Consider the following 21,005-nt stretch of genomic DNA (forward strand, 5'->3'; position numbering starts at 1 on the left):
CTCAAGTTCCCCATTTGGAAAAACAAGACCCTGCAGATCCCCCAATTTAAAGCCCGGCCGCCCCGAGCGCAGCCCGCAGCGGCAGCTCCCGGCCCGGCCCCGCACGGCGCTGCGTGGAGCAACACTGACACCGTGTGCCGCTGCCGGGTTTCCTGCAGTGACCGCTCACAGCACGGCAGCTGATGGCAGAATCCCATCCGTCAGAGAGGAATGCGGGGAAAACAGCGCGCATCGCGACCCGCACCGCCGGGTCAGCCCCTCCAGCCCCTCTCCCCGGGCTCATCCCTCGGAGCCTCCTCCTTCCTCCCAGGAGCCCAAATTCACCTCCCGTGTTTCTTTCTATGAAAACCAGCAGCCGCGTGCTGTGTTGGAAATGCCCCAAATGTAGGCTCCTGTCTTCAGGATTTTGATTCAGCTGGGATGGAGTCGTTTTCCTCCAGCGCCCGCGCGATGCTGTGCTTTTAGGAGCAGTGCTGGTAACACAGCGATGTTCCCAGCTGTCGCTGAGCAGTGCTGCGTGCAGCCAAGGACACTCACTATTTCCCACTGCCCTGCAACGGGGCACAAGGGGCCGGGAGGGATGCAGTGAGGACAGCTGACCCAGCCCAGCCAAAGGGACATTCCGTACTGTACGACATCGTGGGGAAGGAGGGTTTAGAAAGGGGGGATTCTGCTCTCTTCCTCCTGCTGCTCGGGGGGCGGCAAGCTGGGCATCGGTCAGGGGCGGTGAGCGGTTGTGTGCATCACTTGTTACATACATACATATACGTGCTGTCATCACTGTTAACCTTTTCCTTTATCTTAATTAATAGCTTCATCCCAGCCCACAAGTTCTACTTGTTTTTCCCCCCCAATTCTCCACTGGGGGGAGGGTGTTAGTGAGCAGCTGAGTGGTGCTGAGCCACCCACCAGGTTAAACCACAACAGTTGTTATTGCAACTACTGCAGCAAATCCTTCATGTTAATTCCAAGCTGTACTGCACTTCTTCATGTGCTACAAAGAGAACCTGATCACTCATTTGCAATGTGGAAAGGATTAAAAAAAAAAAAAAAAAAAACATTTACAACAAAAGATGGAGATAAGAGCGTAAGTACCAAGTTCCAGTCCAATAGAAATGGCTTAAATGACTGGTTAAAAATACCCCAAATCTTGAGCAAATAAGTCAACAGCACACTTGTTGCTATGGTGGTGGTGTTGGAAATCACAATAGTGCATAAACACGAACACACAGCTCTGCTTTAAAGCAGCAGTAAGACTGAGATGGGCTTTGACCAAAGCTGGGAAGCTCAGCACTCAGGCTGCTGCCCATCAGCTCTTGCTGTGCAGAGGGGATGCACTGAAGCAGCCAGCAGACACACACTGCATGCAGCAGTTGCTCACACCTGATAAACCAATGGATTTAGGATTGAACCTGCAGCCAAAAGTTTGGGAAAGTTCCATCTTTGGTCACCATCAGCCCCTCCCAGCTCCCTACAGCTGGCAATGGCAGCATGCAGTGTCCCCAGCACTGCACTGAATCATTCTTTCTCCATCTTATTATACAAACTTCCTGCAGCCTCATTATTTCTTAAGCTAATCAAAGCTCTTTTCATTCATAAATTAAGGAACCTCCGAACTCAATTACTTTTCAGTAGCATCAGTGACAGCAATATTTCACGGGGCACCACATCATTAGAGATTCTTCAGGCACCATATTAGCATCTAATGAAGAATATACAGTCAAGGGCATAAGCTCACAGCCCCCATCGTGAGAGGTATTTCAATTAAGCAGCATTTTGTTAAATATGAGTCCCACCTTGGACTTGTCTTTGGACCTAAATGCACAGCACCGCCTTCATCTCACTGACCAGATCTCCCCCAGCAGAGTTACAGAGCAGTGGATGCCCACTCTTCTGGGCAGTACGAGCCCAAGGACACCAACACTTGGCTGGAACAAAAGCCCCCCACACACACCAAAGCCCTTCATTTGCTCCAGCCCTGCTGCCTGCCAGCCAACCTGCAGCCACACCGCTGTGCCACCAGCAGCAATTCCCTCACGCCTCTTCTGCCCGTGCAAAGTGCCAGAGCACCACAGGCTGCCTGAGCTCGGAGCAGAGGGATGCACTTCATCCCCGCTTGCCTCTGCCACCACCTGCAGACCTTCACCCCTCCTGTGTCTCCCCACACTGCAGCAGGAGCAGCCCTGGGATGGGACAGATGTGTCCTATGGGATGGCAGCAACCAGGTGTGTGTCCCAGGGAGCTGCCTGGCCCTGACCCACAGGGGATAAGCTTTTCAGTCCTGTTTTATCCCCATAGCTAGGCTTAGCTCTTTTGGATGGGTACCAATCGTTCTTCGTGGCACCTTGCCCACCCAAAGTACACACACACACAAAGTACTTCAAACAGTAAAGCAGCCTTTGCCAAACCAGAGTGCTAATCCTTTATCTGCAGCTATTAATGGTATTCCAAGCAGAAAAACAATGTTCCTGCCAGAACCACAGTTATCTTCTCTTATCATTTAGTGACAAAGGGAAGAAGCAATAACTAAAACAGCACAGCACAAAACAGTTGTTCTAACCAGTAAAAACAACTGTCAGAACGGGCGCTCCCAGCAGAAGCCCACCCGAAAGCAGGACGGGGCTCTGGCTGCTGCCCCTGCCCAGCAGCAGCACCCGGCTGACACCGCGGGGCCCATCGTAGCAACAGTGCTGCACACGTGTGCTGGGTGGGTCTGCTGCACAGCACAGCTCACTGCCGCTGGGCACAGCTGGGCTCGGCGCTCGGCAGCAGTGCGGCTCTGCGGGGGTGGCTGTGGGGACACGGGGTGCTGGGGAGCAGCGGGAGATTTGGGCACGCACAGCAGATGCGATCTCCTGGGAGTTTTAAACTGCATGAAAACGCCAATCAGGTTCATTAGCAACTTCCACGCTTCGTTTAAGGTGCATGCAGGGAGGTTCTGGTGTGGCTGCTGAAGGGCCCAGCAAAGGGAGATCACCTTGGGCTGCATACAGAAGATACAGCTCATCACTTATGTAAGTAACAAAACTCACACTACTTTATTTAAACAATTAAAAAAAAAAAAAAGAAAAGAGCAACACCAACAGCAGCGGGTTGGGTGTGCGTGGACACTGGCCGACCCACACAGGGCCTGCAGCAGAGATCAGACTCCGAGCGGCACCAGCAGCCCAGCGCCGCGCCGCCACCACCGCAACACCCGCCAGGAGCGGCTGTGGCGCCAAATGCGGCCGCCTGGGGGCGCTGCGAGGCCGCCGTCTGCGCTGCGAGGGAAACCACCGCAGAACGCAGAGCGGTTCTGAAATCCCAGAAGTCCCAGTCCCACAGTTTCAATTCCATCCAGGTATGGATTTAGGGAAACCTCTCCCAAAATCGATGTCTGCCCCCCTCCCCCCCCGCCCGCCGTTGCAGCACATCTCACTGCCGGGGCTCTGGGCCCACCCTGTCCTCCTCTCCTGTTGCTTTAGCTCACCCACCAAGATTTGTCCTCTTTTAAAGAGCACCTGACCACCACCTGCATGTGAGGCACAGCCACCAGCACCCCCAGCACCAGCACTCTGTGGGCACAGCACAGGGAGCACCAGGTGCCTCGCAGCCCCTGCCCAAATGGGACTGCTTCGATCCACCACAAATATCTCAACTCCAAAGCCTTCATCTGCACTGATCCAACCCCTCTGGAGCCAGCTGGGTCCTGGTCCAAGGCCAGGCCCATTTTGGCTCAGGGCCGCATATTTCTTGTGCGAGTATTGCTATGGAGAGACGGTTTCAGGACGCAACTCCTCATCTTCCTACACTCTAATGTAGAAGAAATTAAGCTGACTGACTCCTGTCAATGAGTATTCTGTTGCTGCAGCAGTTATAGAAGTAGTAACCCCCCAAGTACAGTGCTTCACACTTGCTCCTTCAGAAGCATGGAAGCCCCACAGGACTGGCCTGGCAATCCCCCCAGGGGGCAGGGGTGCTCAGCAGCAGACAAGGAGCAGCCAGCTCTGCTGCACAGCCAGCACCAGCCCACCCACCGACCCTGCTCTGTCTTTCCTCACTCCTGAATTTCTTCACCTTGTGGATTCCAGGACATGGTTAGTGGACGTGGAGGGGTTGAACTGGCAGTTGGACTGAGTGATCTCAGCGGTTTCTTCCAACATTCATGATTCTGTGATTCTACCCACGCCATGCCAGCAGCCTTCCCATTCCTGTCACTAGTCCTGATGCAGCTGCTACTCAAAGCCCTTTCCCTGCTGCCTGCAGGGATGCTTGAAGCACTCCAGCAGAAGCAGCAGGCGATGTGCATGCAGGGCACGTTAGATCCATCATGCACCACGCACCCTGCCCAGCCCATGCCATGCACCCCAACATGATGCCAGCTGGAGCCACGCTGGGGATGCACAGGGACTTGCTGCAAGGCGGCAGGGCTGCAGCCCAGCCCCAAAGGTGCCAACCGCCCTCACTTCTCCAGGCTTCGGTCCAAATTTGATAGCTCAGCAGCATTGAAAGTGATGCCAACAACATAGATTGACCCAAAAAAAGAACAACATTTGGCCCGAGTCCCTCCAATATTTGTTTTTACTATAAAAGGAATCAGACTGTAGATTTGGTTGCACAAGTAACTGGGAAATCAGATTGTTGTGTTTTCAAATGCTCTTTCCTGCTTTTGACAGCTCAAATTCTTTTTAAACTTCACCTCAGACTTCTTGAGCCGTTCCATTTCCAGACCTGCAGCTGTACTATTTTGAGTCCTATCAAGTGCAATCTCACTAGCAGGCACTGCTCATCACAGAGCAGCTCCAGCCAATGGCCTCCTCAAGGCCTCGTCAGGGAATGCAATGCATTGGTCCTCCACATGTTCAGATCCTCTGGGCTGACACTGTTGTCATTTCACAGATGTTCTACATATAATTCCTTCCAAAGGACAAAAAGCAAAGCTGCAGGGGCAGCAACAGCAAATACAGTAAAACCTGCCCACAGCAGGTGCACAAGCAGACAAAGCATCTCTTTGCGTGTTAATCCTCAAAACACCCACAGAACAGCACTGAAATAAAATCAAGCTGAAAAATTAAACTGGCATTTTTGATTGCACCGCCCAGGTGGAAGAAGGGCATCTGCAACCGTTGGCTTCACAAGACCCCATGGCTGTGGCACAGCACCAGGCAGCTCTGCCATGCTTTGCCTGCTGCTTCCATCAGGGATGTGCAACTTTCCCCTTCCCACATCCGAGCAGTGATGCTAAATGGTGGCAGATATCAGTCTTCGTGGTGATACAGCTTTCTCATGAAATTCCTTTTCTTATTACAAAAACAAGAATAACATTTATCCAATCACACGGCTATCAGAGTATCTATTTTTCTGGCACTCTGGTGCTGCTTTCCCCTCAAAGAGAGAGCATTTTCATGAAATACCAGCGAGTCTCGGGCATGACTTTAGAGAGCACCAGAAATGGTGTGTGGAAGGAGAAGAGCAGCATCGCTTTCTTCCACATATGGATACCGGTTCCAGTGAGGGATTTATACACACAAAACTCATCCCTTTTGATTCTGACATGCCAGACCCACCAGCCCAGAAGAGCCCTGCCCATTAGTGCATCCCATGGCTCAGTTCTCCATTAGCTCAGGGACAAAGGGCCACCCCAATCCCCAGGAACACTGAGGGCTCGCATGCTGCAGGGGGCTCAGCACCACACAGCTCTTAGCCCACATCTCCCACAAGCAGCAGACTCTCTCCCATCCCAGCGGCGATGGCACAGCTCCCATTTGTCCCAAGAGCACAGAGCTCATTCAAGAAACCTTAAATTCATGCACAAATACCATTCAACACCACCCAAGGAACCGCTGCGATTTGAGCAAGGGCACACTGCCACAGCCACCACGATTTACAGCGTATGGTGGGGGAAGCCTATGAATATTAATTCAGTCAATTCTGCTGTCATAAATAGTCCTGGGCAGACAACACCCATAAAAATGCAAATGGCTTGGGGTAGCTCCTGCAAAACTGCAGCACGAAGCACAGCCTGCTCATGGACCACCAGTGCAGGCCAGGGCACGGCATGGCACAGCAGTTGGTGCTTGGATACAAACAGACAAGGAGAAAGCTCCATTTTTGCAGCCTTCACTGTCTTGCCTTGAAGCCAAAGTGTTCCTATGAATAGAGCACAGCTAGGCTTGCAGAGCAGCTATCCATCACAGAAACATGAAAAAGAGCCACAGGCACCTGCGCACAGCGAGGTGCTGCGAGGCAATGTGTGACACTGTGGTTCTCCATTTAAAGACTTGACACGTCTTTAACTTTACTGCTTTTCTTGAGCAGACACTGGCAAAGTCACCTGGTTTCTATGCGTTCCAGATGGCCCCGTGTGCCCTGCCTGCCCCAAAACACCACACACTGGGTACCAGGTCCTGGCCGTGCTCCAGCGGACATGAGAGCATCTACATTCCTACAGAGTTACAGTGCTTCCTCCAAAGGCCAAATCTGTACTGACATCCAAAGTAAACAAATCCTGCACCACAGTCCTTAAAACAACTCCTTATCATGCATAGTGCGAATAACAAAATGTCACAATATTTGCTCAAGGCACATGGGTTGTTTTCAGTAACTGAGGTTTAGCAGAAAAAATACAGAGGTAACGGTTCCTCTGGGTGTGATCTGGCACCTCCCCAGGGATCGGGGCCTTCATTGGTGCTGCTCCCTGCAAGGAGCAGCTGGAGCTCGGCAGACCTGGCTGCAATGCAGGTCTCCACGTGCTGCAGTGATGTGGAAGTGAGGTGTAGGAGGGCAGCAGCATGCTGTCAGCTCCAGGAAGCCCCACTGTTCTGCAGCAGCCCCTGCCGTGCCCCCAGCTCTGTGCAGCATCAACAGCAGCCATGGGCACTGCAGGGCCTGAGGTGATGGGCTGGGGAGAAAGCACTCGTGGTGCTGTCTGTTATCGAGGGCAGGAATTGGAGCATAGCTGACACCTGGCTCTAGCAATAACCAAGTCTCATTGCTGCTCCAAAACCCATCTTCCCGGGCAGTAAATCAGGCTGAAAACCATATATTGAAGCATCGAAAAAAGCACAGCTCTCAGCAGGGTGAGGTGTACGCCTGATCTGCTGCAGCACCCAACTTCCACAGCACAGCACAAAGTGCTGAGCTTTAAATTCCAAGCAGCAACAGCACCTCCAGCTCGCTCAGGAACTGCCCCTGCCCCCCACCCTCAGCTGGGTCCTCACAGGAGCCCCCACAGAGCGAGGTCTCTGCCACATGTAGCAGATTTTAAAGGCTGGGTGATGGCACTGCTGCACAGATCTGGGCACAGTTTGCACCTATGCTCAGTCTGGGCAGTGCCCTCTGAGCTGCTTAGATGACACTGTGCACAGAGCATCCCGAGGCAGCGGGCAGCACTTCCCATGGGGCCACAGCTGCCATGGCCTTAGCACTGCATTCAGCAGTGCACTCAGTGGGGACACAGATCCTTCCAAGACTGACAGCACTCCTTCTAGCTTACAACCACCCCACTCAGTGTAGCATCCACCCAGGTCCTGCTGGAGCCGCAGGAGCCCCAGACGTCCACCAGCCTCGGCTTTACCGCTGCTATTTTGGGGGGAAGCAGCCAGCACCCAGCTGGGCACCTGGGGCCATCACAATATTTAGCTTCTGGGCAACTGCTGCGGGGCAGAGCTACAATAGGTCAGGAGCAGAGGGAAGAGCAGCTGAAGCTTTTCACATGCAAAGCTCCTGGTGCTAGAAATAGGCCTCTATATTCTGCTCTGTTATTAAGGGCCTAACCTCCCTCCCAGGGCTGGAAAGGGCAATTTGATTTGTGTGCACCAGGAGCCTTCTGGGCATGCCACAGTATCGATCAGCTCCGCAAGCAGCGCTCCGCACATCTCTGCAATGACATCACCCAAAAAGCAGCATCTTCTCTTATTTATGAGGGGTAACATGCCTTGCTTTTCAGGTTTGCATTTTATTTTTGGCTGCCTTGTACAAACACTTCACACAGTGTTTTACTCAAAGCTCAGATTACCCTAGCTGCCTTCAGAGAAGGGCTGGGCTCCTGGCACCATCCTTGGGCCACAAATCTCTGCACATCGCACTACCAGCACATAGGCAAAAGAACCCCACACATCCTACTGGGCTGGAAGGGAATTGTCAGACACTCCTACAGGGGTAGGAGTGCTTCCCAGGTGCTAAGGGGGATCATGTGCTTGCCAGACAGCTTTAGCTGCCAAGTTTCTGACAGCCTTCACCACAGTGTGATGCAAAACTCCCACCTGAGCAGTGACCACAATCATCCAAGCGCTGGCACTGTCCCTCCTCACTACCTGAGCCCAGATTCACAGATTGCAGCAGTTCATCTCTGCTGAAAGGGAAAGCATTATTCTATGGCTGCATGGGTTTTGATTTAAGGAAAAAAAGCTAATCAAGCCTCATTCACCAGAATAAATAGCCAGTGGTGAGATAGGACCCCAGTTCTCATCAGCAGCACATGAACTGGTTAAATCTGATTACAGGAGCACCCAATTGGCTATGACAAGTGATAAATCAAGAGAAGGTCTCACTAGATAAGGAAAAGCCAAACAAGGCTATTTTAAAATGAAAACCCAGAAGAATTTAGAGTACTGGAGAGAGAGAGATAAGGACTGCGACTGAGAGGAGCTGAGCACACAGGCAGAGTAGGGCAGAGGCTGCTATACGGCAGCTCCCTGTGCCGGCAGCAAGCGAGGGCTGCCCTTGAAGCAGGCTCAGCACCACTCAGCAGTGCTGGGAGCAGCTCAGCCTGAGACCCTCTGCTCTCCCAGCACAGCCCCCAGACCCTGAGGCTCACCAACCCTGCAGCACCAGCCAGGTCCCCACAGCCGAGGACACTGAAGGAGCACTGTGTTGCTGAGGCACCCTGACTGCTCCAGAACCTGATTCACTTCATTATTCCTTTCCAACTTGAAATAGGACATTTATTCAACATTTAAAACACAGCTTTGCCTACGGCCATAAGGGTGTGATTAGGAAGTAGGACACAGCTAGAAGCCGTGGGCTCAGTTTGTGCCTGCTGAGCTGCTATGGCACAAGAAATGCAGCTGTACGTGTTTCCTATGATGCCCATTGCATCGGGCCGATCAAACCCAGCACTACATGCAGTACCTGGGTGCCCACGTCCCACATCCACACGGTGCCCTCACAGCCACTGGGTGCACTGTCACACCGCCAGCACTGAGCTGCTCCAGCTGCAGCCCCGTGAGAGCCAGGACATCTGAACCAAAGGAATCTTATAACCGCTCAAACGAAGGAGAATTGCTGACTGCGGGCCATTTCCCTGCTCTGTGCTGAGGCTCCCACAGCTGTCCCTCTGCTCCTGGCACCTTGGCACACAGCACCCACTGCTGTGTGAGAAGTTTGAGCTCCCACCTGAGCATCTGTAACACAGGCAGGAATGGAGAATGACTTGGATATTGAATCCATGCCCTCATGGGTGTACAAACACCGCAGGTTTTGCTCTCCTTTAAAGGGCAATCTGCTTTGGTTTGAAACTAACTAAGGATAAATGAATGTTTTTCTGTACTTCCACCTCAAAATTTAATTTTAATTGATATTGCACATGACAGAGCTACTACTCAAACTTTTGTTCAGGAGCCACTTATTTTGGCCGTGCCATTAAGCCCCCAGTGCGGCCCCAATGCTCCTGGCACCGGGTCTGAGCAGCAAAATCCAACCCAGCCCCACCAGATGCCACACACTGAGCTCCCACCTGCAGCAGGGAGGGGGCCCAAAGGAGCTCACAGGAGGGAGACATGAAAAGGAGCCTTTGTTTTGCTTTTTTAGAAAAGATGCAAGTAGAGCTCTGCTCCAAGCACTGCAAGCACCAGGCCCTTATGCTCCATCCCATCTGGCAACAGCTTCCCCTCAATTGCAACAGCCCTGTTCATTTCTGCCCCAGACACAGACCGAGCTGGGCATTGGTCCTTCCCCCACCCTGCCCCAGCCCTGATTTCCAGCACCGCTTTGCACTGCTGCTCCCCCACCCCCAGTACTGTGTGCTCTCAGGGCACAGCACAGCACAAGCTCCCTTTTTTGCCATGCTGCTCACCAACACTGTCATCTATTTCTTTCCATAGAGCTTTGATTTCTCTGGACTTCATTTTCGCTTTATTCCTCTCTGCTCTAGATAAATCTACTCCACTGGCCGGGCCTGAGCAGCAGGTTATTTTGCTGACCTATGAGAAGGCTTCTGAATTCACAGCGGGGTCCCTGCAGCTCACAGGCCAGCTCGGAACTTGATAATCACTTAAGGAAAAGAAACTCCCTCCTCGAGACCACGTATGGCCAACCCGGGGGGGGGGCAATTGGAGTTTGATTTCTGCAGAGAGAAGCCTGTCAGGTTTCTAGCAAACATCCCAAAGGAAAAGTTAGAACTTCGGTGTGACCTGAGTGCAGCACAGCAGCATTCTGCATCAGCCCCTTCCTCCAGCAAGGCAGGCAGGCATCGAACGCATTATTGCCTACACGTGGCACTTCAGCTCCTGGTTGCTGCTAATTGCTAACAAACCAGCATTATTTTCCACCCACTGCCAGCTGTGCATCAGACTTGGGTGGTGGCCCACTTGCACTGATAGCACCCCGACCTATTTATATCCCCACAAGCAGCTCCCAGCACCACCTCAGGCAGCTGCTGGCTGCACACTGACAGCCCAGCTCTCATGTTCCTCCTCCCACACCCTGGACACCGGATCCGCATGCCTGCAGCACCCAGCTGCAGCCCAAAGGCAGAGCATGACGCACACCACAGGGCATGGGGCTGCACCCAGCTCTGCAGGCCCCACACAACCCCACTGCAGCAGCCCTGCACTGGCGGGTGGGCAATAGCGTGGGGCAGAGCAGAGCAGATCCAGCTCCCCACCACACAGCAGCTGCTCTCCTAAATCCAGCACTGGGCCCCGGCCAAGCAGCATTGCTTCTCCATGAGATGGCTGTCACACGCCTTGCTCCCAGAGCCCCACACACACCAGCACTGTGTGCTTTGCTTGTCTCACAGCAGCACCCATCACTGTCCATCTCCATGTTTAGCCTTGGTGAAAGCTCAGCTCGAATGCCCATTAGCAGGACGTGGCTATTGAAGCCCGCCCCAGTGCAGCAGCCAGGGCTGCCATCTGCCCAACACTCCCCACTCATTCACCTCACAGCGCTTGTCCCGTCCCTATCAGTGCCACTTACCCTCACACAACCTCACGGGCTTGCATGGTTATTTCCCACCCATTTTGCTCCTGTCTCATAGAATGCTTTTGGTTGGAAGGGACCTTTAAGATCACCTCATTCCAACCCCCGGCTATAGGCAGGGATACCTCCTCTAGACCAGGTTGCTCAGTCTCATCCTGCCTCGCCTTGAGTGCTGCCAGGGAGGGGCATCCACAACCTCTCCATGCAAGCTGCTCCAGAGACTCACCCACACAACGTGTGCTGAGGACATCTCCTACAAACTAAAGCTGCTGTGGTGTAGCCAAGGATGTGTCAGCCCCCAGAGCCCCCTCAGGCCACGGGGTCCCTCCAGCACAGCCCCTTTAAGGGCACCGATGCGGCACGACATTAATTTTAGCCTGGAGCACAGCCAGGGCGTGGGGCAGCTGCTCAGCTCTCCCAGCCTGCCCTCTGCACTGCCCCAGCACTGCAGCCCAGCAGCACCAGAGACATGGCTGAGGAACAGAGAGAGCTGGAGGAGAGGATCATCATCAAGGACCAGCACACCAAGGAGATCGACCTGGTGAACAGAGATCCAAAGCGGATCAACGAAGACGTTGTAAAGGTAAGGAATTCCTGAGCGCTGCTTTTAGGAGACTAGCTCCCTTCCCACTGCACGGAGTGTAAGCAGCCAGGGCTTCATCACTGCCACGAGGGCCAGGGGCTGCACTGCAGGTGGTGGGGGGAGGAGAACAGCCACAGCCTCTGGCCCCACAGTGCACGTGGCCCCCTTGATGCTGTAGTTCTATTCCTTGAATGCCCTGCCCATCTCCACGGGCCTGAAAACATATGGGGCTGCCCTCACTGCTCACAGCAGTGAGAAGCCAAAAATAAAATGGGGTCAGCCCATACCACTGCTTGAAAGGGAACCTTTGAAAAAAGTTGAGAAGAAGTTGCTAATGTTCAAGGCTCAGCAGTCCGAGCAGCAGAGCACTGAGATAAGCACTGCCCTGTTTGCAAGAAGACCGTTTTCCCTGCATGCCAGCATAGGGTGCAGCAACCCACCTCTATTTTTGATCAAAAGGAGCACGTCTCTGAAAAGGGGAGAGGAGAAAGAGAAAAGGAAAAAGGAAAGCCGCTTCCTAAGCGCTGACCACTGAAACTTGTCTGCTCTGTCAGTCGTGTAATGGGATTTGTTAGACTCATACTGGGGTAAGGTTGGCCCAAAGTAGGGCAGGAAGAGAAGGATGAGTTTTATTAAAGCTACTTGGAGATCAAAGCAAATGGCACACCAGGAGGGATGGCACAGCCCAAGCTGCTCACAAAACTTCTGAGCAAGTTGTGACCTTGATGGCACCAGTGAAAATCATTTGTGTGCTGAAACACTTTGTATTCCAGCTGAAACCCCCGGCAGTGCCCAGGGGGGCTGCGCAGTGACAGCCATAGGTGGGCACTCTGCAGGGGTGAGGTGTGCCTGCAGGCCCTGATCACTGCCCACCTCTGTGCAGCAGAGCTGCTGGGGATAAGGGCCAGCTGTGGGAAGGGGATGCAGTGCAGAGCAGCACCCAGTGCCTGCAACAAGGCCCTCTCCCCAACCACAGGCCATTCCCATCCCCTTTTTCTACTCAAGCTCAAACACCCTGCAGAGGATTTTCCAGCCCACCAACTCATGTAATTACACTACTTCCTCTGCTTTCAAAGCATTTGATGAAGCCACCTCGCATTCTTCCAGCCCCAAAAATAGACCAGACGATAAGCTGGGCAGGGAAAGGCACAGCCACAGCCCCAGCACTGCTGTCTTCTGGAACAGCACGGGCAGCCAATGCCTCTCCACAGTGGGCAGCAGCACACCAGGAAACGCCCTGGGCAAACATCAGAGCCGTGCAGGGAGAGGCAGCAGCCACACAGGCAGGAGGGCACTCACCTGCAGGCAGCAGATTCCTGTCACACACGCGGCGGCAGCAGCACGTGGCAAAGCTCTGAAGCCTTCAGCCTCCTCCCAGCCGTGGCACACGATGTGCAGGTGGTGCTTGGGGGCACTCACTGAAGGCTGTGAGGCAGAGCCCAGCTCAGGATTCAGCCTGTGTCCTATCTCTCCTCGATAGTCCCTTCTGACACATAAGAAGCAAAAGGAAGAGAGAAGGACAGACTCCTTCTTATAGCCTGCTGCTGCCCTCCCTAATTATCCCCTGATTAGCTGGCCAGGCAGCTGGAACCTGTTTGGATCTCAGCTGGGCAGGGTTTGGAGGGGATTGGGGCTGCTCACCTGTGCCCACCCGCACCCACCCACAGGGCTGTTCTTTCCCAGCCCGTGTCAATGCCTGTCCTGGTGCCTGACGCCAGCCCCAGGAAATTAAAGGCGATGCGGAATGATCTTATGATCAAAGAGCTTCCAAAAACAGAAGAGATGTTGCAGTTGGACATAAATGCATAAGCAGACATGTCAGCCTATCCAGGGAAAGGTGTTTTTTTCTGAAGAAAATTGGCTTGGTTCATGCATTCCCTAAAAATGGCTTCCAACGCAGCGAGGTCTGTGCATGATTTGGAGGCTCTTAGGAATATTTGCAATGCAGAGATGCTCCCAATGGCTGCGTATAGCAATGATATTCCTGCAAGGACACGGCCAGGCTGATCCCTCCTTCTTCAGCAGAATGCAAACAGGCAGAACTGGGTATCTCGCTTCCAGATGTATAATAAGAAAATCATGGATCAGGAGGACTGTGGGGTTTTACTAGCACAAACACCTCCTGTGTGTGGGTAGCCTATGTCCTTGGATGCTAAAAAAGCATAGGAATGGGCTCTGGCTTCCTTAAGTATGGCTGTGCCCATCCCTGCCTGTGGCCATGTCCTGTCCTGTGGGCACGGTGCACTGCTGGGCACGAGGCCCCTCCAGCCTGGGCACGGTGTCTGCCCACCCTGTGATGGAACCACTCCCTCCCCCCGAGCTGTCCCCGCACACAGCAGCTCCTGCACCTTGCCCTGTGCCGACGCTCCCTCCCTCCATCCCGTGCCAGGTGGATTTCGAGGATGTGATAGCTGAGCCCGTGGGGACGTACAGCTTTGACGGTGTCTGGAAAAGCAGCTACACCACCTTCACCGTCAGCAAGTATTGGTGCTACCGGCTGCTCTCGGCCGTGCTGGGCATCCCCCTGGCCGTGGTCTGGGGCTTCCTCTTCGCCCTCATCTCCTTCTGCCACATCTGGGCGGTGGTGCCCTGCATCAAGAGCTACCTGATCGAGATCCAGTGCGTCAGCCGCATCTACTCCCTCTGCATCCACACCTTCTGCGACCCGCTCTTTGAGGCGCTCTCCAAGATCTGCAGTAACGTCAGGGTTGTGCTGCGGAAGGAAACCTAAATCCCAGGGGCACCACAACCGCCGCGCTGTGCCGGTCCCCGAGCAGCCACAGTGCCCGTTGGGTCTCTGCTGCCGCGCCGGGGCTCTGGCACAGCTGTCCTTGGGATGCCAAGGACACAGAGGCACCTGTGTGCTCTACTGGTGCTGCCCCGAGCGCTGTGCTGAACCAGGGCCCGGGAGGTCTCTTTGTTCAGATATTATTCTCAATTTCTTCTTCCCTCAGCTCCTAACAAGTATTTGAGGCCAAAGTCCCTCCCGGTGCGATGCCACGGAGAGAGGCACAGTTTGCATGGTGCTCCTCTGCTGCGGGGTCGTGGAGCTCTGCTGCCCTCAGCAACGTAGCACTGATGCTGCACAGCACTGCGCCTCGGGGCGGCTGCAGTTACATGTAATAAAGGATATTTGAATGTTTGTAGGAAAAAAAAGTTTCTGAAAACACTTCATCACAGGTATTTTTTTAAAGGTTTTTGTTGGAATAAAAATCATTTAAAACCATGTTGGAATTATATTCTTTTTAGTGTTGCCATTGTTCTACTTGTTCCCACCCCGAGCTGAATCCCAGCCCAGCTCCCACCACCTGCCGTCCCCCAAAGCCCCACAAGCAGCTCACGCCGCCCTGCTGCAGTGCCTCTGATTCCCTTTGGCCCTTTGAGGCCATGGTTGGTGTCTTCCTGTGGCGACAAATCCCTGGACCCCACGCCACCATGCCCCATTGCCGGGGGAAAGATGATGAACATAGGGGGAAAAACGGCGTGCTTTGGGAACGCCTTAAACCAGTCTGGTGGAAGGTGCTGAGATGGGCTGTGTGTGCTGTCAGCTCACTTGAAGCTCCTGGAAAAACATGGAGAGGAACGCCACAGCATGGCAGGTAACAATGTATGTGTTGGTGACAGTGAAAAAAGAAACGGGCACAGATTTCAGTGCACTTTTCGTACCCACTCCCAACACTAAGGCTGAGCCCTGCTGCACCTATGGGGTTGCAGGCAGTGAGGAGAGCAGCACGGGGCCCCCCTCAGCACTGCCTCTTGCAGCACATGGAACACTGCACACAGCACTCAGCACACTGCCCTGTGCTCAGCAGCACCTTCACACCATGTGAAATGCATCACAACCATCCATGGCCTCCGTCCTTTGGCACAGTGCTCCTCCTGCACCTCCCCTCCATCAAGACACAGTCAGAAAGTTTTATTTACAGGTATTCCTTAACAATTAAAAAACCCATGCCGTGAGCATGACTTTGTGCGTTACAAAGCAAGAAGGTTGCATTGGTGGAAAAGATCAAACGCTATCAGCTGCAAACCAGAATAAGTGCGTGGCCTCGGGTGACCAGATGGCAGCTCCTCAACCCCACGGAGCCCCAGTGCAACCCAGATGCCTTGGGAGAAGCCTGGAGCACGCTCAGCAGATGCATTGTTGCACAGATCCCCAATCCCATGCTGGCATTACTCCTGCCAGCCCGCGGTGCCCACCCTCAGCCCCGTCCCAGATGAGCTCCATGCAGGAGGCAGGAGGGGCTCCGATGACGGTCCGTGCATTAAAGCCACCGGTGGGGACGGGCTCAGGTGCTGCTCAGCCCTGCACAGCGCTGAGCACGAGTTCTCCTCGCCGCTGCCCGCGTCTCCCGCACGCACGTCTGTACACCCATTTATTTACACTGCCCTCCCCTCCCGCAGTCCCAGCGTTTCCCAGCACTCGGCCCGGTGCCCTCACGTGGCGGGCGGCTGCGCCAGGCTGCGCTGACTGCTGCTGCGGCAGCTGAGCACGAAGGAGGACGAGTGGCTCTTCTTGCCCACGCTCAGCTCGCAGGCCGGCCGAGCCTTCAGGTACCGCGCGGAGCAGCAGAGGAAGCGCCGCATCAGGTCGTGGAACAGGTGCCCGGTGTACAGCATGTAGATCCAGGGGTTGCAGCAGCTGTTGAGGCTGGCCAGCAGCATGGCGATGATGAAGGGGGAGGCTGCAAGGCAGAGAGCGCGTCAGGGTGCGGGAGGCGAGGATTTCCCCTGTGGGCCCTGGGCGCCCGCGCCGCCGCTGCGAACGCGAACACCGGGCGGAGGGCGGAGCCGCGGCCACGGCACCGCGCTGGCACGGCACGAAGCGCTTTCCCTCCCGACGGCCCAGAGCTCGGACCGGCTCCATCCCATCAAAACAGGGCTGCGAACCACAGCCGTGCCATCCCCCAGCCCTGTGCCCCCGCCCTGCTCTCCCTGTGCCCTGCGGGAAAGCACCGGCAGCGAGGATGTGCGCTTGGGTCTGGCTGTGCCCGTTCCCTCTCCGCCTCAGCCAAAACGCACTCACACCTCTGAAACCAGAAGAAAAGGACAAACTGTGGGTCTAGTTTCCAAATTCGCCTTTAACCCGCTCACCCACAATTCCTGTCTAGTGACAACTGCTCCGGCTGCTCTTAATCAATAAAATAAAGGGAAACTGCTGAAAATCCGTGGTGAGAGACCTGAGGCACATCACAGCATTTCAATCCACTTTAGAAAAAAAGATATAAATCCATCTTTCGCTGACTCAGCTCTTCTGCCTCTGGTGCTGATAAATTGCACTAGAGGCCCCCAGGAGCACCCCGAGAGCCTGCTCAGCCTGCCAGGGCAAGGGCTGGGGACATTACATGGCAGAGATGAGGATGTCACACGGAGGGACTCCCTGCTCTTTTCAGGGGCCAGCAGAGGCAAACACGGCCGCGGTCTGTGAGCAGCTGCAGCTGGGAGCCCGATGCTCCGTGCAGCCTTGCGGACAAAGCACCGGCGTGTTTGCACGCTGATAGGTCAGGAGAAGCCCTCGGGGCTGCGGGTTGGACGTACAGTGAAAGACACGGCATCGTCAGCGTCTGAAAATCAGACATTCGGACTAGACTTCATCAGATAGAAAACCAAGAGAGAGCTGTCGGGGGCATCCGGGAGGGCTTAAAAAGCTGTGCTGAACTTCCACTCCTGCAATAAGTGAGCAGAGAGAAGCAAGAAAGACACAGCGAGGGCGGCTGGAGCAGGGCAGGAGAGCTGCTCCGGCGGCTGGGAGGGCACACGCAGGGCTGCGGGAACATCGCGGTGCCACCAACAGCCCGTTACTGGCGGCGGGCGGACAGGACACAGGCGCAGAGCACAAAGCCGCAGCCCGGTGTTGGCCTCCGGCAGCCCCACACTGCGCAGTGCTGCTGGTGCCCAAAGCGCTGCCCCTGAGCGCACTTTGCTGTCCTTCCTCGCAGCTCACAAAGTTGTGCAGAGCTTTTCGGCACGCGGCTTTTCCCAGATGCGGGGACGCTCCCGTGCAGGGGCAGCAGCGGCTCGCACAGCACGCGGACCTGAGCCGGGCGGTGAGTCTCACTGCTTGCAGCCCCGGGGATGGCAGCCGCAGCCAGCACCGAGCGTAAAACATAGCAAAGCAGTGACACCGCACCCAGGAGGCAAAACCTTGCACTTAAATCAGAGGGCTTTTGGAAGACCTGTGCTCCATCCAGAGCCATACAGAAGCAGCACGGTACCCGGGCAGGTGGAAACAGAGGGGAGGGACGGGAGGGCAGAAGAGTTGGAAGCAAAGAAGTCAGCGGCGACAGAGCAATACCGCAGGAAAAAAAAAAAAGGATTCGGCACGGGAGACGCGCGGCTCCAGTGAGGGGAGCTCAGGGGCAGCCGCTGCCGCCTCTCCCGGTGCTGTTCCACGCTCAGAATCTCTCCTCGCCCCCTCCAGGCCCCCGAGCCCTCGAGACGTTGCTGTCTCTCGCAGCCCCCGGCCCAGAGCGCCGCAGTCCCTGCACGCACACAGCCGCGGGGGGAGGACGTACCTTCCTGCGGAGCGTTGGTGTCCCACACCGACCACATCTGCACGAAGAAGAAGGGCGTCCAGCACACGATAAACGCCAGCACGATGATGAAAGTCATTTTGACCGTCCGGATCTTGGCTTTGGAAATGAGCCGCGTGCTGCTGACCCTGGCAAACGCCGCTCCGCCGCGGGCGGTGGAGCTCAGCCCCCCGGGGGGCCCGTGGGCCGTCTTCAGCTTCACGTTCTGCCAGATTTTGAAGCTGATTAAGCCGTAGCAGACGCTCAGCATCAACACTGGGATGATGTAGACCATGAGGGTTATCCAGGTGACATAGGCTTTGGGTCCCCAGGGCTGGATGAAATCCGCCCAGCAGTCGTACACTCCGTTCCCCACATCCCGCAGGGAAAAGATGTGGATCTGGGGGATGCTGACCAGCAGGCACAGCAGCCAGGTGAGCAGGACGGAGACCCGGTCCGCCCGCCTATGCAGGGACCGCAGTGGCTGACAGATGGCCAAGCAGCGGTCCAGGGACATCAACAGGAGCATGTAGGTGGAGGCGAACATTCCCACCACCTGCAAGTACTTGATCAGCCGGCAAAGGAAGTCGGGGCCGTAGAACCTGAAGGTGATGTCCCATATGAGCTGGGGCAGGACCTGGAAGACGGCCACCACCAGGTCGGCGATGCTCAGGTGCTTCATGAAGAAGTACATGCGGGAGTGCTTCTGCCGGGTGGTGTGGATGGCCAGGAGCACGCACAGGTTGCCGCTCAGGGCGAAGAAGAGGATGAGGCAGAGCACGGTCACCTCCACCTTGGCCATGTCCTCGTTCCTCTTCAGGGGGTCCGCGGTGCCGTTCCTGACGGTCGTCCTGTCCTCGGGCTGCAGGCTGCCGTTCCCCAGCGTGCCGTTGGCCCACAGGCCGCTCCCCGCCAGGTACAACTTCTCCATGGCCGCCCCGCATAGAGCCGAGCACCTCCCGCCCCTCACGGCCCCGCTCCCCGCAGCGCCGCGTCCCCCCCGGGCGGCCGTGCCCGGAGAGCCCCTCGGCAGCCGCCCCCCCCCGACCCCACCCCGGGCTCCCGCCGCATCCGCAGCCCGCGGCCCCGACGCGACAGCAACGCGCGAGAAGCGGCACGCGGGGGGACCGGCAGAGGAGCGCCGTCCGGCCGGCAATCCCCGGCCCCGCCGCTGCAGCACGCGGCTCCAGCGCGGGGAGCGCGGAGAGGACCCCCGGCCCCGCGCGGGGCGGGGATAGGGATGGGGATGGGGAGGGGGCCGGCTCCGTCCCGCCCCGCCCGCGGGCACGGATGGGACCGGGGTGGGTCCCGCCCGCACGGAGCGGCCGCGAGAGGGAGCGGCAGCGCCGCGCCGTGCGGCCCCCGACCCCGATCCGCGCTCGGGGAGCTCCGCCCGGGGGGGACCCACGGAGGATCCCCTCTGCGCGGCGGCCGGCAGCGGCGGTTTTGGGCTCTGACGCTGGAAAAGAGCGGCGCGTCCCTGAGCGATGCTGGGTTCGGGGCTCTCCGCCGGGGCTGTCCCCGTGCCTCTGGGGGAGCGGATGGCAGCTGCGTGCCGCTGCTCCGCTGTGCTGCCTGGCAGCCGGAGCGGCGGCGCCCCCCGAGGAGTTTTTCTTTCGGATTTATCTGCGAGCACTGCTAAACCACCGCTAGAAAGGAAAAAATACGTTCGATACCGTTTGCCGTCAGTGCCGACCTCGGCCCTCGCACGGCGGGGCGGAGCAGTGTTTTCTCAGGGTTCGCTGCCCCGCACGGCCGCAGCACCGCGCGCTGCTCACGGATCGGAGGAGCACCGCGCACCTCTGCTGCCTTTCCCCGCAGCAGCGGCCACGCGGGGCCCCCCGGCACCTTTTCACCGCGCAGCCCCGAGCGGCCGCCCAGCGCAGCGCTGCCGCCGTCCCACCGCCCTGCTCCCCGACAGCCCCGCCGCTCCCACCCTTCGGCCCCGAATAAACATTCCCGCGGTTATTTTTAAAAGTTTTTGGGAACCTTTTGCTCTGTGAGAGATGTAAAAACGTTAAACGCTTTGGCAAGTTCTCCCTTCCAGGGTTCACGCTCTTCTTCCTCCGGGCAATAAAACGCTGTGGGAATCGCTGAGGATAGCAGCTCACTATGGGCAATGCTTTCTTTTTTTTTTTTCTCCCTCTTTCTGCCCTTTTCAGGAGAGTTCTGTAGGAGGAAGGGACCTCGGTGAGACCCTGGCTGTGGTGAAGTCAGGGAGAGCTCTGAGCTGCCTTCAGGTTCGGCGCTGCTTTTTTGGCGTCCCGCTCCAGCTGCAGGCTGTGCCTGGGGGCGGGTTGGGGCGGCCGCGCTGCTGCCGCACACCTGAGGTGTGGACCCTGGGATGGGGCAGCACTGCCCCCCCCGTGCCGTCAGAGGGGCATCAGCCCCAGTTACAAGGAGCCCTTCAAGAAATAGGATGGAGCCCCTGGATGCCGACCACAGCCTGTGCTGCTTCCGGTGCCCGGGGAGCTCTGCCGGGTCTCGTTCTGTTTGTCTCCTTGCCAATGTCAAACCTGATGCTCTGTCCATTCTGATCTAGAGGTGCAGGGGGGTCCTACTGAGCTGCTGAGGGGAAGGGCTGCACTCCTTGGTGCCCAAACACGGGGTTTAAGGTTGGAAGGTTTCCATCAGCCACGCTTGGAATGTGCTGGCTCTGGGTGAGGCTCCATGCTGACATCTGCATGGAGCACAGGGTGGGCTGCAGAGCCAGGCCAGGGGCTGAATGT

General features: G+C 56.2%; 3 protein-coding genes across 5 annotated transcripts in view; 1 reads left to right on the plus strand and 2 right to left on the minus strand.

The window, feature by feature from the left end:
• LOC109369986 (uncharacterized) overlaps positions 1 to 13,290 on the minus strand; it is a 27,502-nt gene extending 14,212 nt beyond the window's left edge. For 2 of the 3 annotated variants that reach the window (XR_014886269.1, XM_085235535.1), the window contains exon 1: positions 325 to 2,439. The gene's annotated coding sequence lies outside the window, so the exon portion shown is untranslated. Of the gene's footprint in view, positions 1 to 324; positions 2,440 to 13,063 lie in introns of those variants that run through there. The other variant, XR_014886268.1, reaches the window with a different exon arrangement.
• Positions 11,160 to 14,990, plus strand: CAV3 (caveolin 3). The gene is made up of 2 exons (XM_003210208.5): positions 11,160 to 11,764; positions 14,154 to 14,990. Exons 1-2 carry the CDS (start codon positions 11,651 to 11,653, stop codon positions 14,493 to 14,495), a joined length of 456 nt encoding a protein of 151 aa, XP_003210256.2. The 5' UTR covers positions 11,160 to 11,650; the 3' UTR covers positions 14,496 to 14,990.
• A 675-nt stretch (positions 14,991 to 15,665) lies between these two features.
• OXTR (oxytocin receptor) lies at positions 15,666 to 19,306 on the minus strand. Its single transcript, XM_085235531.1, has 2 exons — positions 18,280 to 19,306; positions 15,666 to 16,449 (listed from the first exon to the last, which is right to left on the minus strand). The coding sequence occupies exons 1-2, from the start codon at positions 19,205 to 19,207 to the stop codon at positions 16,202 to 16,204; spliced, it is 1,176 nt and encodes a 391-aa protein (XP_085091657.1). The 5' UTR covers positions 19,208 to 19,306; the 3' UTR covers positions 15,666 to 16,201.
• Between the last annotated feature and the right edge of the window lie 1,699 nt (positions 19,307 to 21,005).

The sequence above is a fragment of the Meleagris gallopavo genome, chromosome 14, assembly GCF_905368555.1.
Source record: "Meleagris gallopavo chromosome 14, MGAL_WU_HG_1.1, whole genome shotgun sequence".
Classification (NCBI taxonomy): domain Eukaryota; kingdom Metazoa; phylum Chordata; class Aves; order Galliformes; family Phasianidae; genus Meleagris; species Meleagris gallopavo.

Bases quoted from the DNA above. Each gene is read 5' to 3' on its own strand.
- CAV3 (XM_003210208.5), top strand. From the start codon at position 11,651: ATGGCTGAGGAACAGAGAGAGCTGGAGGAGAGGATCATCATCAAGGAC. The intron at 11,765-14,153 runs GTAAGGAATTCC...ATCCCGTGCCAG, and splicing joins TCAACGAAGACGTTGTAAAG to GTGGATTTCGAGGATGTGAT.
- OXTR (XM_085235531.1), bottom strand. From the start codon at position 19,207: ATGGAGAAGTTGTACCTGGCGGGGAGCGGCCTGTGGGCCAACGGCACG. The intron at 16,450-18,279 runs GTACGTCCTCCC...TCTGCCTTGCAG, and splicing joins CACCAACGCTCCGCAGGAAG to CCTCCCCCTTCATCATCGCC.